Source organism: Corvus brachyrhynchos, unplaced genomic scaffold (genome assembly GCF_000691975.1).
Source record: "Corvus brachyrhynchos isolate BGI_N302 unplaced genomic scaffold, ASM69197v1 scaffold490, whole genome shotgun sequence".
NCBI lineage: Eukaryota > Metazoa > Chordata > Aves > Passeriformes > Corvidae > Corvus > Corvus brachyrhynchos.
In genome coordinates this window covers 1,166,412-1,183,525 of record NW_008235774.1, presented here as the reverse complement: position 1 = coordinate 1,183,525, position 17,114 = coordinate 1,166,412, and the positions used below count along the sequence as shown (strand labels likewise).

The window sequence follows — 17,114 nt, the reverse complement described above, 5'->3', positions numbered from 1 at the left end:
TTGTTGGGGGGGGGGGAGTTTAAGGCTCAAATTTTCCAGGGTTTCATCTCCAGATGCAAACCTTCTGTGACTTCAGATCAGTAACACAGCTCACTAGCTTATTACTGGAAAACCTCCTTTGCAGCATTCATATTCACAGTCAGGGAGTGTCCTACGTACATCGGAAGTGAAGAGCCCGATCCAGTGGTTGTATCCCAGCCGACTGACGATGACCGTGAGGAAAGCCTGGTGATATTGGTCTGTAATGCTCACCAGCTCTGCACTGTTTGCCATGCAGGCTCTTAAAGCTGAAGACCATGTAAAATTCCCACTTATTAGTTTATACATTCTGTTTCCGTATTCTAAAGTATCTGGCACAGGATACATATCAGATGCATTGATAACATGTCTGGATGTGTCTGTTACAAACAGAAAAAAAAGAACATTTTTAAAACAGACAACTTGATCACAGCTGAGCAGCTGCTAAAAAATCAGTGTTATCCCTACGAGCAACTGAAAAAATTGCAAACTTCCTGGTTTTAGGAAGGCACTGTGAAATTTACAAAGATGATGACTACTAGAACAGTATCTGAAATTCCATCACAAAACTCATTACAGGAATGACTGAGTTTAATGTATAAAAAACCCCCCAAACCTGAATGAGGTTAGTTCCACTGACTCCATCTCTGGAGATCAGTAAGAAATCACCTGGGAACTGGGCATATCCCAAATGTCCAGTAGCAATGGGCTGCAGAGTGCTTTTATCCCAGATACTTTGCATGTAAATTAGATTACCTTTTTTTTTTACCTGTTATTATTAATAATCTCCAAGATCAGCTTACATCGGAAGACCTGGCCTCAAAAATGATTGTAGTGATACAGCCAATAGGATAACAAAGTGCATGTCTGGAAGCTTCTTGAGCTCATCTTTAATATCCATGAGCCAATGTAGAGAAGATCACAGTGTGGCACTTAAAGAGAAATACTCTGTGCATGGAGACTTAAATCTCTTTTTGATGATAAACTAACACAGCAATGTCCAAAACAATGAAAGGAAGAAGCAGGGTTCTTAAGTTTAAGAAATAAAGAGAGAGTCTCCCATGACAAAAAAAAAATCCAGAGAGAGAGACCATCTCACCCCAGCCCAGCCTGTGATGCTGCTGCACTTGCTCTTTTACAGGAGGCAAATGCCTTTGCTAATGTGTGTGAATGCCTTTTAAAATGTACTTTACAAAATGCTACAGTTTTGAACAGTTTTGATCCCGTTTTTTAATTGGATTAATTATTTCTCACTGTAAAGCTTCTATGTGACTACAAAATGAAGTGGTTGCTTTGCTACAAGGTAGAATGCTTTTAGACTTGGTTCCCTTTATGACTAAGAGGAGGAGGAGTGTTAACAAACATCTTAAAATAGTAAATTAATTTATAACTTGTCATTCACAAACCATTTAAAATTAGAAATTTCTAAGCAAGAAAAAGTTCTGCTCTTGAGCTAACTGAAGCACCCTGTTTTGTTCCAGCCTTCAGTGTGTGTGCCACTGCTTAAAAAAAGCCAGAAAATGCTGTAAATGGCTGACACAATCCTAACTCAAGCATCACTGAGAGATCAGAGCCCAGTTCAGATCCCCTGCTGCTTTCTTTCATTTTAGTCTCCTTCAGAAAATAATTCAAAAAAGGGGAAATGGAATGCAGGCAGGATGGCAGAAGCAAAGCACCAGCTCATCTTTCCAGGACCTGACACATTCTTTTGGACACTTGAGCAAATTTAGCAGTTCACTGCTGCCAGCAAGAGGCTGTCTCACTACTCCCTTCCTTGCTTCTCTGCTCTTCCTGCTGCAAATTCCCTGGTCTGGCGTTTCCTGACCCTGCACAAAGCTGACACAGCCTGTAAAAAGCTGCAAAAAATGACATTAATTAGACGAAAATAAACAAAGCAGGAGGGGAGGGAAGAAAAAAAAAAAAAGATGAGGAAGTTTTCTGCTGAATTAGCAAACTGAACTGCCTGATAGTTCGGGATAGTGCCACGGGTGTCCCACTGGGGAGGCAGGATTGTCCACTCGAACCCAGGAGCACGCTGCTGTGATGCGGCAGCGCCGAGCGGCACTGCAGCCACGGGCCACTCTCAGATTCACCCCCTGCCAGGAAAAACTTTAATGGTAACAAAAAGCGTCCACGCAAGCCCTGCGAATTCCTTCAGCTTTAAGCGACAGCGCCCAGTCACGTACTAACGAGTGCAAGTGGTTATCTTAAAGACTGTGGGCCTGAGCAACGCTGATAAGAAGGTATATCTTGACCAGCCTACATCACCGGGACTTATTCCAAGAAAATAAACTTCTTTTGGAGGGCTATGACCAAAAAATTTGAGGAATGGGATGTTCCCCAAATGGCCACCAGAGACCCTCAAAAGACCCCTACTCTAATGTAAATAAGCTCCGAGAAGTGATTTAAATATGCAAAAGAATTCGCAGGAACGTTTAGCATATATGCATGAGTTTTGTGAAATGTAATGAATATGTATAAGTTTCACAGATTTCAACTAGTCTGTTGGCTGGCTGCAGGGCATGGAATAGGAGGAGATATTCTCTGCACGCCTGGCGCCGAAATAAAGTAATGCAGCTTTCTAATACTGAAATTACAGTGTTGGAGAGTTTTATTCCCGACTTTCAGTGATCCAGCTGGGAAACGTGGGTAGGATCCTGAGCACCCACTGCAGCCCAAATCGTCGCCAGAACCCCGGCCACCATAAGGCAACTGTTTTCCTTCCTGCCTTTCCACGCCTTCTCCATCTGTCTCAAGCAGCAGCAAGGGGTTAAAATACAAACGTTTGGGATGTAACTGAAACAAACCAGCGGGAAAGCACATTTATTTATTTTTTCTGCACTAGGTCCAGGATCACTCCAGCCCTTCATGCAACTGTAGTTCCCAATAAATGATGTAAAATCCAGCTATGCTTTGCCTGAGTCACACGCGAGCGCTGCCCAAAGGTTGTACTTGTTCTGCTTCCCACCTGGCCGTCCCTCCCGTCCCAGGCAGCAGCAGGAGAGTGCTGTCGCTTTACCCCAGCGCTAAACCTCGGGGTGATAATACAATACAGAGCTGAGCCATACAAAACCACCTCCTTACAGGCTCAGATTACAGCCCTCCCTTTGCTTCAGGGTTAACGATGTGCTGCTGGTCTGCTTGGGTGTCCTGCTGCACAGCTGCCCACGGTGCTCAGCCAGGAGGCGACAGCGGAACGTGGCTTGAGGAAACACAACAACCCACGTTCCTCCCAAACACTTCATGCTTCTGGCAAGGGAACTTTATGGTACCAGAATCAGAGAAGTCTGGTACTAGAAAAGAGAAGCCAAGCTCTATTCAATAAGCCAGTTGGGTCCACGCTGCTCAGAAAAACACATTTTCTAGAGTCTATTCTGATCTAACATCACAAGTTACAACCCCCCACTGTAAATCATATTTTCATCAAAATTACCCTCAGTTTAGCCTCTTGTAATTTCATTTACAGGGGTTACTCTGCAGCCATGAGAGAATATGAAATTTCATCTCTATTCCTAATTCAAAAATACACTCAGAATTCTCAAATTTAGCAGGAAAACTTAATAACAGAATATTTTTTAGCAATTACTTCTACATCCCAGCTACTGATTCATTAAATAGTGTAGAACTAGTCTGCCTAAATAGAAAACTGTCTTAGAAATCTTTATGCTCCTTGTTTAGAGACACTTACAAAAAGCTGCTTCTAGATAAAAACAAAGTAAGACAAATTCCATATAGTAAGAAAAGAGAAGAGAAGCAAAGCAAGACAAAACCTTACCCTGAGTCTTTTGGCAGACAAACCCATAATTTTTCTGACAGTTTTCTAAGTACCATTTTCCCGTAAAATAAAAATTAGGGCTATTTGATACCAATGTACATAGTGGAAGTTGATCTTGAATGTTAAAATGCTGTCTCTGCAATCAACACAGAACCATGTATTAATTTTAAAATACACTGTGTGAAACAATGCATAATTATTACATCAAATTTAGGAGAATAATTATCTGAAAGTCTCCCTAACAAATATTTAGGTAGAACAATGAACAGTCCCATAAATACAATTTGAACCAAAAACCTCATAATTAAATAGTCACAAGCTTTCAGTTGAATGAACTAAAATACTAATCCCAGCTGGGACTAATGTGTTGTAAAAGAATGTATTAAAATAGGAAGTTCATAATCTTGTTCCTAAACTTTCCTCAAGGATCTAATACTAACCATATGATTCAAACTTTGCTGCTTAAAACCAACTGCAAGAGAAAGAGAGTAGAGCCACAAATTATGCAAATGTGTGTCTCGACAGCGCCTTTTTTTCTACTTCTAGTTATTCCTGTAAATCTGTGCCCACAGTTCTTTGAAGTTGCAAAGATTAAGAGCAGCCTAAACTACTGTAACAACTTTGGCCTTGTCTTATGGAAGTCATGATTTTTATGGGTAAAACCAACTTCTCACTGTCACAACCCCCCTGAAAATACTCACATCCACTATGTCAACCGGCGACCAGTTGGAATACCTTTGAGGGTTTTCATTCAACCATTTTTCATAATCGTCACTCTGGAAACCTATCCAAACACTAGTTTTCCATCCATATAGATTCATTGTTATGAAAGCTAGGAAATGAAACAGAAACAAAATAAACCAGTAAGCATTTAGGGATAGATGAAGTCTCTTGCAACACACTAGAACATTGAAAAATTTATTTCCAATCAATGATATTACATAGAAAATAAGAATGAGTGGCATTTCAGTATCATCAAACCATAAATTCAGTTAAATTGATTGATTTCAATTGGGTTAGGATCTAGTCCATTAGCTAATAATACCAGCCCAATCATAGTACAGTCCAATTGAAGAAGCTTTCCTCAGTTTTAGTTGAAGTTTTCTCAACTGAAGATAGCCAGTGAGATTCCTCCCACCTCCAAATAAGTGGTTTTACAAGTGTGTGAAATTCAACTACAGCTTTTTTTATGAATAGGGTTCATAAATATTTCCAAATTTGCTAGCATTTATTTCTCTGACAGTTCCAGCCTGGTGCTATACTATATATAAGACTTCAAGTACTACTAAAAGATAAAAATGACATAAGGTAGAAATTTTAAATAGCAAATTTTTAAATGGGTATTCCATTTTTGGGAGTATTTTTAAAGCATGGTAAGCACAAAAGAATTTGCAATTAATCCTTAAAATGTACCTGTCATATATCTCAGTGAACCTTTAAATTTTGGGAAACTAAGAAAGAGAAACGTTAATGTGTTTAAAGCAGTGGAACCATGGGTAAGAGCTGAACAGTCTTCTTTCCTAGATCTGTATCCAAGATTAAACTTTACTACAGCATCCCAATGAAGATAGCGTTTTATTTATTTAACAATATTTTCAGCACTCTACCTTGCTCCAGTTCATCTTTCAGGATTGCAAGTGACCCATCATAGTTACTGCAGAATTCTTGTGCAGAGTACCAGTTTCTCAGATGTTCTGGATCCTTTGGAATTTGTATTAAAAAGCACTGTTTCAAACAACAAAACCAAACAAGCTTGTTTTGTTTGTTTTTCTCCAGTCATTTATCAATCACTAAGAGTGATCACTAAAACATTTCACATGCTGTTACTGATGTTAAATATTTCACTTGTTTCTGTCCTGCCATGGACATCTCCAGCATGTTCAACATTAGTTTTCAGCTGTGATCTGGATTGCATTCAAATCAGTTATTTCAAGGCAAGCACAATCGAGGTCACTGCAGTGAGCACTGGCATAAATTCAGCCATCTCGATGCATGTTGCTATTAAGCAACTTAGGCATTCAAGAGAAACCAGATGAAATAGTTACCTTTTGACCCTCAACTACAAATAAACTTTGGCTTATAATTATCTTTAATGAAGCCCATTTGAAACAGCATGTTTCACAGGACAGCAGCAATTAGGGATCGATTTAGGACATCAAGGGGTTAGAGACCTCTTTTGAAGTCATAAAAGACACTTGGAATTGTCCTATGTAGAAAAGAGAGGATGGAGCAAGCTTTTTATGGCAAAGGCACAAATAACAATTGCATAGCTTTTGCATATATGAGTATTTACTCCCTGAAACTAAAGTAAAAATTTTAACACCTGATTAAGACAACTTCTTAAAGTTTGGGAAGCTACTTAACAGCAATAAATCTTTGTGGCACTGTGTCAGTTGTTATAAACCCAAGGGCCCCGTTTTCAAAAAGCAAGAAAATCGTCAAATATTAAGTAATCCTTAAGTACAATTTCTGTCCTACATATGGAATGTATTTTGAACAATGAAACAGCATAAAAAAGGCCTTACTTTGAATCCAAAGTGCAACCAGCCTTTGGGACATACTCCTTGTTGGTTCGGGTCTTTTGGAATCTCTTTCTCTATCTTCTTTGGAATTTTACGTTTACAAATACAGGGAAGAGAAACAGTACAGTTTTCATCACCCCAGAGTCCTGAGTAAAAAGAAGAATCACAGTTCAACGTTGGTTGGAGAATTGGAAAGGGTTTTCTCTTAGGTAGCTTAGATATTGTTTAGTGTTTGAGTAAAAAGAGATTCTACATCAATTACATTTGGACATACTGCATTACAGTGGATTTGATGGTTCATGGAGCACATATTTTTATTTCCAGTTTAATTTTATCGAGTAAAACCAATTCCTCTACACTGAGTCACATGAGGTATGACTATATCATCATTTATTTTAAAAATTAGATATGCTGGAAAAAAAGAAAGATGCCTTCCAGATAAAATAGTTTGACTTCCTTACATCGAAAATTTTTGGCAAGATCCAGGTGATGATAGAAAATGCTGATCTGCTTAGGAGGAAAACACACTTTTCAGGAAACTCAACAAATTTTTGCCCAGCCCCCACCTTAGGCCAGCTAAAGGGGGAGGGAGGGTGGGCATCTCTTCCTTTTATCTGACACTAACTATGGCAGTGGCAAACTCAAGCATTCAAAAGTCACGAATCAAAACCCCAAGATAATGTGGGGAAAAAAAGAAGGTTTTACATTTTTTCAGTTTTGACTTTCGAGGCTGGGATTACAAAACTGCAGCTGCGTTAATCTTTTTTTGTCTCTTTGCACAAATACCAAGCTGGCTATTTTTATTTTCCTTGGAACCTGATATGTTTACTTTATCACGTGACTTCCAGATCAGCTGAAAACAGACACTGTGAGATGATAGAAATCACTAAACCAGCAGCACCATGACTTTTATTTTTTTTAATACTCTAGTAAAATATGGAACTATGCCATGATTGAAAGGCCAGGACAAAAATAATGGCACCCAAAAATCCCTCAGCAGATTGGCTGTGGGATCAAAAATAAGTACCTGAGTACTTAAAAGTCATGTGCTGATAGAAAAACAGCTTATAGATGTAGGAAAAATTGTTGCTCAGTCCATCTGCGTCATTTGGTTCTGAGAAAACTGTCTGTGAGCACCAGCAATGCATTAACATTGTTGCTGTGCCACATAACAGACAATTAAAACTGAAGCATCAGTATCACTGGATCTCTGTATTCTGACATCAGAGAGCTGTAACTATTAATATACTTTTAAAACCTACAACCTAGTTTCTGAGCATATTAATATTTCACTGTTCTTTCCTTAGTCTCAGAAGCAGTCATGCAAATTATAACCATGGAACAGGACTTTAATATGGATTACATTTCTTAAAAGCAATGAAAAAAATACAAACTCTATGGCTAACAGAATCAAATCTCAATTCCTGCAGCAAAAGGAAATATAAAAGAAACCTGTTTGTGATGAAATGAAGCCACATCTTTTCCCTGGTTTCTGCAGATCTCCTTCCCTCCCTTCATCCCAGTTCTGGTACGTTACTGGTGATTCATCTCTCCAGCTGCACAGAAATATTAAGAATGAAGATTCACTTTTTCCTATCCTTACCTAAAACTACACCCTCCATTAAAGGGTTGATAAGGAGATGTAAGGGAGAAAGAAAACAACCAACCACCACTATCAAGGTCAATATAAATGTGTTCTACAACCCTGTCAGAAGGAATATTGCAACATGGAGATAAATTAAGAGCAATATTATTCTGAATGATATTTACATGAGAATTGAAGTTGTCTCTTGAATATCCCACTCAGTCACCAAACTGCTTTGGCCCATCATACTGAGACAGGGCATGCCAAGCACAACTCACAGCAGCTGTGGCATGCACGGATTCTTACCGAAATCCATCACTGAGGTTTTCTGCGTGCAGTCCAATCCACCAGTGAACATCACTATTCGACAGCTATAAAAGAAATGTTTTCCATGTGTTAAGCTGTTGTTGCTCTCCTATCAAGGCATTAACAAACTCCTGAAGTCACTGTGTATTCAAATAGCATCTCCATTGGGTTCCAATGGGAAGAACAGGTGCTAAAACCTGCCCATGTTAATTCATGTCACTTCAGTGAGCAGAGCATGATTTAGCTCCCGTATTTCCTCAGGATTGCTGATGCGTCTTCTTTAACCCAGGAATTTACAATTTTAGGAATTTACAGCCTATCTGGTTTGAAAAGACTGGCATCTTAGACCAGAATTTGTTTTTCCCCAACTCCTAAAATTAAACAATAGCAAATGTTTCCTTTAAGCACTAACATAGTGCTGATCCTCGATGTTTCCAAAATGCTTTCTCTGAACATTTGCTGATTTTGTATGGCTCACACCAGAGTTTTCTGGAGATGCTTTCCAGATTGACTGCTGTTCTCATGAAAGGATCTAGACCTTTGCTTCTAAAAGGCAAAGTGCTATGGAAAAGCCATGGAAATAATGTAATTCCAACAGCCATGGGTTATTGCTTTGTTGAATTGATTCTAGCTTAAGCTATGAACTGGTTTCACCTTCAGAGTTAGCCAGCCTGTCACAGTTTGGGGGCTTTTGGAAAAAGAAAAAAAAAAAAGTTCTGAATGTGCAGGACACTAGAGAAGCCACCTTGTCTCTGTGAAGCATTTATTTTTTGTCAGAAAGAACTGAAGCCCAGCCTGTGTTGTGCTTCCACAGTGTCCTCGGAGTTACAGTTAAGATTTCTCCAGCTTACATCTTTTTTAGCAATATCAAATGAAGAAAATAGACATTTCTGACAAAGAAAAGACTCTGGAATGCTCTCTGACTTCGTATTTCCTGGCCCCCAAGTTTAGTTTTCTAATTACAGCACTCAACCCACATATTACAGTTTTTAAAGAAATAGTGAAAAAAGTGATTCCAAATTCCATGCTAAGAAATCTTGACCAAGTTTTCAAATGACACATGCGAAGTCTATTTGGACTGCTGAGTATTATTTTAGTGATTTACTTACTCCTGCTTCCACAGGAAACTAGTTACAATCACTTAGGGACAAACTATGCTAAGAAAGCTCAGCCAAAGCCAGCAGGCCTTAAAATAGCTGTGTATGTTGTATTCTGAGACAAAACTTCTAGGAAGTTAAGCTGATTTCCAGTTTCAAGAGACTAAACTTTGCTTTTTTTTTTGTAGAATGCTCACCAATTTTTGAAATGCCCGCTAATTTTAATGATAAATCCACTTTTGAAAGATCTCATGTAAATAAACATGACTTACAAGCAGCATTCTGCTCATCCATTTTCAGTGATCTTAAGTTGGAAGAATATATATATTTTTAACTTTATATCATTTTTTAAGTCATAAATATTCAGAGTTAGGTAATGTAGTAATTATATCACATCACAGTCTCTGGTACATGTGGAAGAAGACAAGACAGCGTAGCCAGTTGTGTTACTCGTCACTGTAAGCTTTTTCTGCCATGATCTATCGGTTTAAATCTATTTCATCATGCTTTAATATAAAATTACTTAAATAGGAGATAAAAATTATACACAATTCCTTGGAAACTGAAAGACCCCATATTAATATAACACACTTCTATTTATGCTTTCTGTTACAAGTTAAAAGCAGGCAAGGCCTGTAAGTGTGGGTCAAGAGCTTTTCTACCCATAACTAGGTGTTCTTTTAAAGATTACACTACAATATCCCCTTACACTACAATATCCCTTTACACTACATTGAATTTTGTCCTCAGTAAGGCAGACAGATTATTTGCATTCATTTTCAAATTTTCATTATTTTGGTTTTACTGAGAACCCCTGAAAGAAAACAGACTCAGTTTCTTCGGAATTCATCTGCTTGTGCAGCTATTTCTCATTTTCAAAGCTGTTTGTTACATCAGAAAAGTTGTAGAGAAATTCTGCTGTAAACCAGAGGAGGCAATTTAGAGGCAAATGTCTCTTGTTTCCCCACATAAAAATCCATAGTCAAAAGGGGATTTAATTCAGTAGACATCATGCAAATCTGTGGACTCACTGGAACATTACCCAGGCTGGTGTGCACAGAGGAAAAGGTAGGCTGTTTTCCATGGTCATAAGCACCCTTCTCTATGATTTATAGTTCTAGCTATAATTAAGATGCAGAAAAATTGGCAATCCTTCGCTCTTGGCCAGCTCTCTTCAACAGTAATCTTTCAAATGATCACGTTGAAGATTTGAACTATGGAGACCATTTCAAACATCTGCACTTGCTGCCCACGTTATGCTAATGCACACTCTGAAACATCCCTTTGTGTTGCTCCCTGATCACCAGCTGCCAAGTGACAAAATGGGAGTGGAGTAGAACTGCACTTGGGTCAGGAGACATCCCAGTGGATGCAGAACCACTGTGTGAATGTGAGGAACAACGACAGCTCCCCTTGGTCAGAGAGGGGTGGAGGGAGAGGAAGAAACAGAGAAGGATGTACACCACACATGAAACACACCTTTCTCTTTGCCCCCAATTACTTTCTCAGCTGTGGTATAGGAAGCTGGGGTTTTGCTTCTCCTGGGCTTTTTGAGGCAGATTGATCAACCTGCTCAACAGTAGAGCTGATTCTGCAGATTTGAAATGTTACTGACTTCTTAAGCTAACTAAGGCTTCAGGGAGAGGTATGGGAAATGAAGAGAGCAAGAACATTATTTCTAATGTAAAATGTCTTTTGGATTCTACCTGGAATAACAGGCAGACAGATTCTCCAAAAGACACAGCAGAAAACAGTCAGTTACCACCTGAGGGTTTATTTTTTAAAAGGGGTTGTTTTTCTTACCTTCCTTATTTTATTTTGAATAAAGGTTTGTTCACCAGAAGAATTTACTGTTGCTATTCCACCACGAAGCCAGCCACAGACAAACTTGCAGGTTTCCCATTCTGCAGGGCTGACGTGGAAAAGATATTCTGCTCCTTGATAATACAGCCAGGGCAGTTCTAGAAAATGAGCAAAAGAGTCAGTGCTGTGCAGGGGTAAAAAACTCATTTGAGGTCCCATCTCTTTTTTACCCCTATGGCCTGCCTGCAGCCACATGTCAGAGGACAAATATGCCACTAGGAAGAGCAGAACAATATTTAACGTATCAATTTGTGGGGGAAAAAAAATGGACTATGAGTTGGTTTTCTTCTGTAACATTCTATCCCTTGACACTGCAGTAATATCAAGAGAGTCGTCCAGGCTTAACAGAAGGGCAGTTTTAATGTGATGGAGAGGTTATCAAACTCCTGTGCTTATTACTGGCAATATTCCTTAACCAAACCGAATGCTGATGCTCTAGTGCTCCTAAACAACAGTGGCAGATTTGATCTGCTAACAACAAGTTTCTACAGAGTTCCTTACTGTAAATTTTCAACTTAGAATATTTTAGTTATTTTATTTTAACAAAGGCTCTAATTGTATTTCCAAGTTATATTGTTTCAAGATGAAAAAAAGAAAATATTGTCATACCAGCTGTGTACCAAACTGGACTCATGGGTTTAACACCTGCAAAAAAAATACAAACCAAAAATCATTAAGAACATTGCTATTCTTGTTCAGGGATTAAAAAAAAGGAGTTAAACATGGAATAAAAAAAAATAATTGCCACACTCACTAAAAAACATTTACAGTAGTTTTTATGAATAACAGCTTTGAATGAGTATTTCTAACTAACTGCTAATCTTGCTATATATTTTTAAACTGACTGTTCACATTATATCAGTTAACTGGACAACAAACATAAGTGGAGTAACCCCTCTGGCTTTGCCATGATTTCATGCAGAAGACTTTGAGAACTCCAGAGGTGGCTAAAAAGGAGACTTTTAGGTAGTTTTTTCCTTGTCTCTCCTGAATAGCAAGTAAGGTGTGTAACAGACAATGCATGCTAATTAACATTTTACCTTTTGGTATTTTGCATATCCATTCACGCTTGTCATTGCAGTGTGCTGGAAAGACTGTTCTGTTTACTTTGAACACACCACAGTTTCTTGAGTCATCTTCAACATACGTGTGCTCCAGAAACGAAGATACAACCTGAAAACAGCACATTTGTTCTCTTTCACTGACAACCCAAGATGAAGCATTTAAAAACCTCATCATGGAGAAAAGGAAGGATTTAGACATGTGTGTACAATATGAATATCTAAGCAACAGCTAGAGGACCACCTAAATTATGATGGTGAAATACAAATAATAGGGTCCATAGTCATGTTCTCCCAATGTCCTGTCCAACCTACCTATCTTATATCAGACTACTTCTTCATAAAAATAACTGAATAGCTGTTGAAACCTAACAACTTTTTGACATGACTATCAGCAGCTGCCCACATCTAAAAGCCTTTGCCTCGGTTCAACCTATGCTCAGATATGACTCGAAAGGTTACCGAAATACAGAGTAAACTGATAGTTACAGGTGTTTTGTCAGACCACTGCCATGTCCTTCCAGAAAGTGCATTTCTTTTATTAAATCCAATCCAGAACTGTCTCTCTTCTGTTCTATAACAGAAACAAAGAAAATAACATTTCTCATGCCCATTTTCCTTAGCCATTTCAGAAATATTTTAATAGTACAAATACATATATTAATTTCTTTTTTAATTCAATATATCATTCCATAATACATTTCTTAACTTTCTAGTATCCTTGAAGTAAACTCTTGCTTTCCTACTAAATGTTAGATTCTATTTTACAAGATGAAAACATTTAAAATAGGATTAAAATTGTTGAACCTCCATTTCAATGAGGAATGATAATTCACAAAAATAGCACCTTGACAATAAGAGCTGCTCAACATTTACCACAAAAATCATCTTCACAAAGAATCATATTGCAATGTTGCTAATGTATTTCACCCAGTTTTAAGTTCATGTTAGAGTAGGGACTTATTTCAACACTACTAAAGAGGATGGAATAACCTAAATTGTAGATTAGCATGATTAAGATAAATCTTGTTGGTGTTAAAAATATATTTACCTATCAAAAATTGTATTTAATAGATTGTTCAAAAATGTCTCTTCAAAGATGTGGCTAAAACTAGCAAGATGTGCTCCAAAATCTTGGCATAATGCTTCTGCTTCATCCCATGTTCTTCTCATCAGAACTTTTTCATTGTGAAATATCTGCAATAAAATAAACATTGTCATAAAGTTAGTTGATTTTAGAGAGCAGTTTTTTCAGAAACTCAAAGAAATAAGGTATTAGTCACAGTTTTTCCGAGCTGAAGCCACGTATATTCCAAGTATAGCTCTGATTCTTGTTACTACTTTCACTGACTTTTAAATGCAGTGAAGGATGGTAATAGGTAATTTTTGTTTGTTGAGTGAAAGAAATAATGCATTATCAAAATTTTTTTAGGAACAGCATATCCCTAAGCTGGTGTAGATTCAGAAAAACTCAAAGCAAGTTTGACATGTACCTTGTAGCAGCTGAGCAGATTAGGTTCTGACTCCCATCCAAAATAGCAAGAACTTGATTGTTTTTGAAAGGTAAGTTCAGGTTCTTCGTAAGAATTAACTTTTTGCCTGCACAATGACATTGCTTTGAAGTCCTTACAGCTTTTCACCTCCCAATAACCAACAGGGTGCTGCCCTCGCATAGCCACACATCCTCCAGAATGACCTAGACATGGGAGTAAGTGTTGAAAATCAGAATAAAACATCTGAATTTTGTGATTTTTTTTGGTCAAGTGGCTGCTTTATTGACCTGAGTTTCTGGATAAAACCTTAATGAACTTACAAAACTAGCAAATTCTTTGGTCAGCAGCCAGTTTATCAGCCTGTCTTGGCCAGATTGAGCTTGTAAAATGAACCATGACAAACAGTTCCTCTCACAAAATGCAGGAGAAGAAATGCAGTTAAAAACATTACTTTTGCAAAATGCAGTACTAAAACCATAAATATAAAGAGTCCAAATCAGAGAGCCATTATTGAAATGGAGTATCTTTATTATTATGTCTCTGTTTTCAGGTATTGCTTAGTGGTTTATGTTTCAAAGGTTGAACGATTTCATTTTTTCATTTTTTGTTTCCTTGGAATATTTTCCTTAGAATTACTATAAAGCATCAAGATCAAACTAACGTGGAAGAAGAAGAAACCTCCACACAATGCTGCTATTCACAGAAATGTATCTGGCAACCGCTGGCCTATTTTTCATATAAAACTGTGAGTTTTACTGAATAAAATTCATTACTTTTCTAGGACCTGTTGCTGGGAATCTCAAGAAATCCTTGAAAAATTCATAAAGAAATGTATGGAAAACATCAAGTATTGTTTTTGATGTTTTAAAAAAATATGGTGTATACAACAAATGTATTATAGTTCCTAAAGGAATGTTTGAAAAACACCTCATGGGACAAGAAGAATTTCAGGGATTTGCTGTGTCTGTAAGGAGGGCCCAACTGTGAGCAACTTCAGGCACAAGTCTGTAGCATAAGCCACAATTTTTCTCCAGTATTTTTTTCAGCATTTGATTACACAAAAGAAACACTAGATTAATATTTCCCTTGCCTCACGTGGGAAGAGTGGTGTCCAGCATCCCACCACAACCCAGGATAACAGCACCTAGGTGGAAAGCTGGGAAGGAAGCTCCAGCTTCTCCACAACTGCCAACTCACCTAATTCAATCCATGGTAGGAAGTTATGGAGCCAACAGCAGAGTTAAGTCTGCTGCTCTCTTGGCCAGGCAGAGAGGAGAGGACTGGCACTCTTTAGTCCCTGCTAAGCCACTGGTGCCATGGGGAAGAGTGCACACTCCCCAGTTTCCAAGCCATTGCTTTTTTTACCAGCATGCTACTCACGTGGCTGGTACTTGTTCCAGTTCGTGTAGCTCACGGAGAGATTCTTTCCTGCTGCACTTAGCCAAACATATTCTCCTGTGTTGTTAAGGTCTTGCAATCCTATCCAAAAATAAGTTCTCTCAGATTTTACCATGCTGCGGATCATACTGTTGATAAAAGCTTGCTCAAACCTTAATAAAATAATGAAGATAAAGTTTTTAGAATAAAATAGGTAAAGTGGTATTTTAGTGAACAGCTCTCATGAAATTATTTAAATTAATCTGAGAAGACAAAAATATAATAGAGGTACTTAATTTTTTCTACAGAATGTTGTGGGGAACTTGAGGCACAAATCTGTAGCACAAGCCACAATTTTTCCCTATTTTTTTCAGCACGTGAGCACATAAAAGAAACACTAGAATGAGATCTTATAACCTCAATGCTCAAATTATGAGACATAAAGACAGAATGTATTAATGATATGCAAATAAAAACAAGAAACTCCTTGTATGAAGAAAAAAAGTTAGTGGGGTCTGAAAAAGCTCCAGAAGAAAGAAAAGAAAAATCTCCACACAGAAGTGTCCTGTTGAAACCAGCAAATACACAAACCAGCACTAAGAAACCAGATCTGAAGGACTCAAAGGACCAGCTGAACTGACTACAAGGAATCACATTTTTCCTCTTTAATTTCTTCACTGAAGTTATGTGAGAAATATACGCCTCTTTGCAAGTTATAATTGTTGTGTATAGTAATCCAATTGTCACTTAAATGCAATTAGTTCTGATATAACTGGTATAGGATTATACAAAAATGTTTCCGTTTATGAGCACATTTAATCAGCTGCCTATCAGTTTCCCAGTTTGATGAAGACTTACTCGACTTTTTGGTTTCACAGCCTTTGAAAAGAATGGCTAAGTACCATAAGGGTGACATTAGTGTAAAATCTGAATGTATCTGTAAAACTGTGAGTGACTCAGAACTTGTACTTAATTTTCATTTCCTTTGCATGTTCTCTTTTTATGTCTACTCTCCTTCCTCTACAACTTACTATCTAATGAACATTTTAGGATCAGTAACTGAAAAGTTTTTGCAGTTTTCACTCCAGAACAACAAACCTCAGCAGTAATTTAACAAAACCACTAACTACCATGTTTTTGCTACTCCTTGCCACTGCTGCTAACTGGAACTGGGAAATAACATCATAATTAGTGATGGCTACATCCAGAAGGGAAAAAAATAGAAATAAAAAAGCAGAAAAAGACAGAAGACATGATTCCAGTGATGAGCAGCATGCCCTCAGCTCCCTGCCACATTTGAGCTGCCAATGCTCAGCTGCAAGAATTTGTCCTTTATTCTCCCTGAAAGGACCACTGTTGCACTGCAGCTCAGTGCTGTACGCCCTGTGCACAATCCTGAAACCACCTGGCAGGACAAATTCCCATTGATGTAAGTCCTTATGTAGGGTAGCCAGTGTTTTCCAAAAAAACTACCTACTATTCATCTGATTGCTGGTGTCTGCTTCTCCTAGTCTAAAGGGAGCAGACATTTCCTCCTTGAACTTTTAGGGTTTGGGCTTTTTTTGATAGTTTGGTTTTTTTTAATGATAAATATGCAGCAGTTAAAGTACCTATGTAATTTATCTATCAGTATGTCAAACTCTAATGGAAAGCCAACATAAAGGGTAAATAACAAAGAGAGCAGAGAGAACCCAAGCATCCAGACATCTGCAGAGGAGAAAGCTCTTGCTAAAGCTGGAATAGAGGTAAATAAGAACAAGGCATGGAAAAACAGCGACAAGCGCTTTCAAACATTCTCTCTCTTACCCTGAGAGTTTGCTGAGAACTCACATAAAATGAATACATTAATAGAAGGATTTATAAAACGTTAATTGATTTGGATTAAAATTCTGTATCTTTTCATTATAAAAAGTATGTTTTCATTTTTCAGTACACCTTCCAAGGACACCAATGAAGTTTCTTAAAGATGTTACAAACCCCTGCAGAAAGCATATTCTTTGAATTCCTGCATGCCCAG

General features: G+C 37.9%; 1 protein-coding gene across 1 annotated transcript in view; it reads right to left on the bottom strand.

Moving 5' to 3' along the window:
- PLA2R1 (phospholipase A2 receptor 1) overlaps positions 1 to 17,114 on the bottom strand; it is a 41,173-nt gene that overhangs the window by 4,560 nt on the left and 19,499 nt on the right. Inside the window, exons 11-24 of the mRNA XM_008645050.2 lie at positions 15,101 to 15,270; positions 13,721 to 13,923; positions 13,279 to 13,424; positions 12,717 to 12,801; positions 12,207 to 12,339; positions 11,776 to 11,811; positions 11,107 to 11,264; positions 8,207 to 8,271; positions 7,768 to 7,871; positions 6,319 to 6,461; positions 5,401 to 5,518; positions 4,495 to 4,625; positions 3,794 to 3,929; positions 160 to 398 (exon numbers count right to left, since the gene is read on the bottom strand). Of these exons, the coding sequence (XP_008643272.1) occupies positions 160 to 398; positions 3,794 to 3,929; positions 4,495 to 4,625; positions 5,401 to 5,518; positions 6,319 to 6,461; positions 7,768 to 7,871; positions 8,207 to 8,271; positions 11,107 to 11,264; positions 11,776 to 11,811; positions 12,207 to 12,339; positions 12,717 to 12,801; positions 13,279 to 13,424; positions 13,721 to 13,923; positions 15,101 to 15,270 (1,867 nt within the window). The remainder of the gene's footprint in view (positions 1 to 159; positions 399 to 3,793; positions 3,930 to 4,494; positions 4,626 to 5,400; positions 5,519 to 6,318; positions 6,462 to 7,767; positions 7,872 to 8,206; positions 8,272 to 11,106; positions 11,265 to 11,775; positions 11,812 to 12,206; positions 12,340 to 12,716; positions 12,802 to 13,278; positions 13,425 to 13,720; positions 13,924 to 15,100; positions 15,271 to 17,114) is intronic.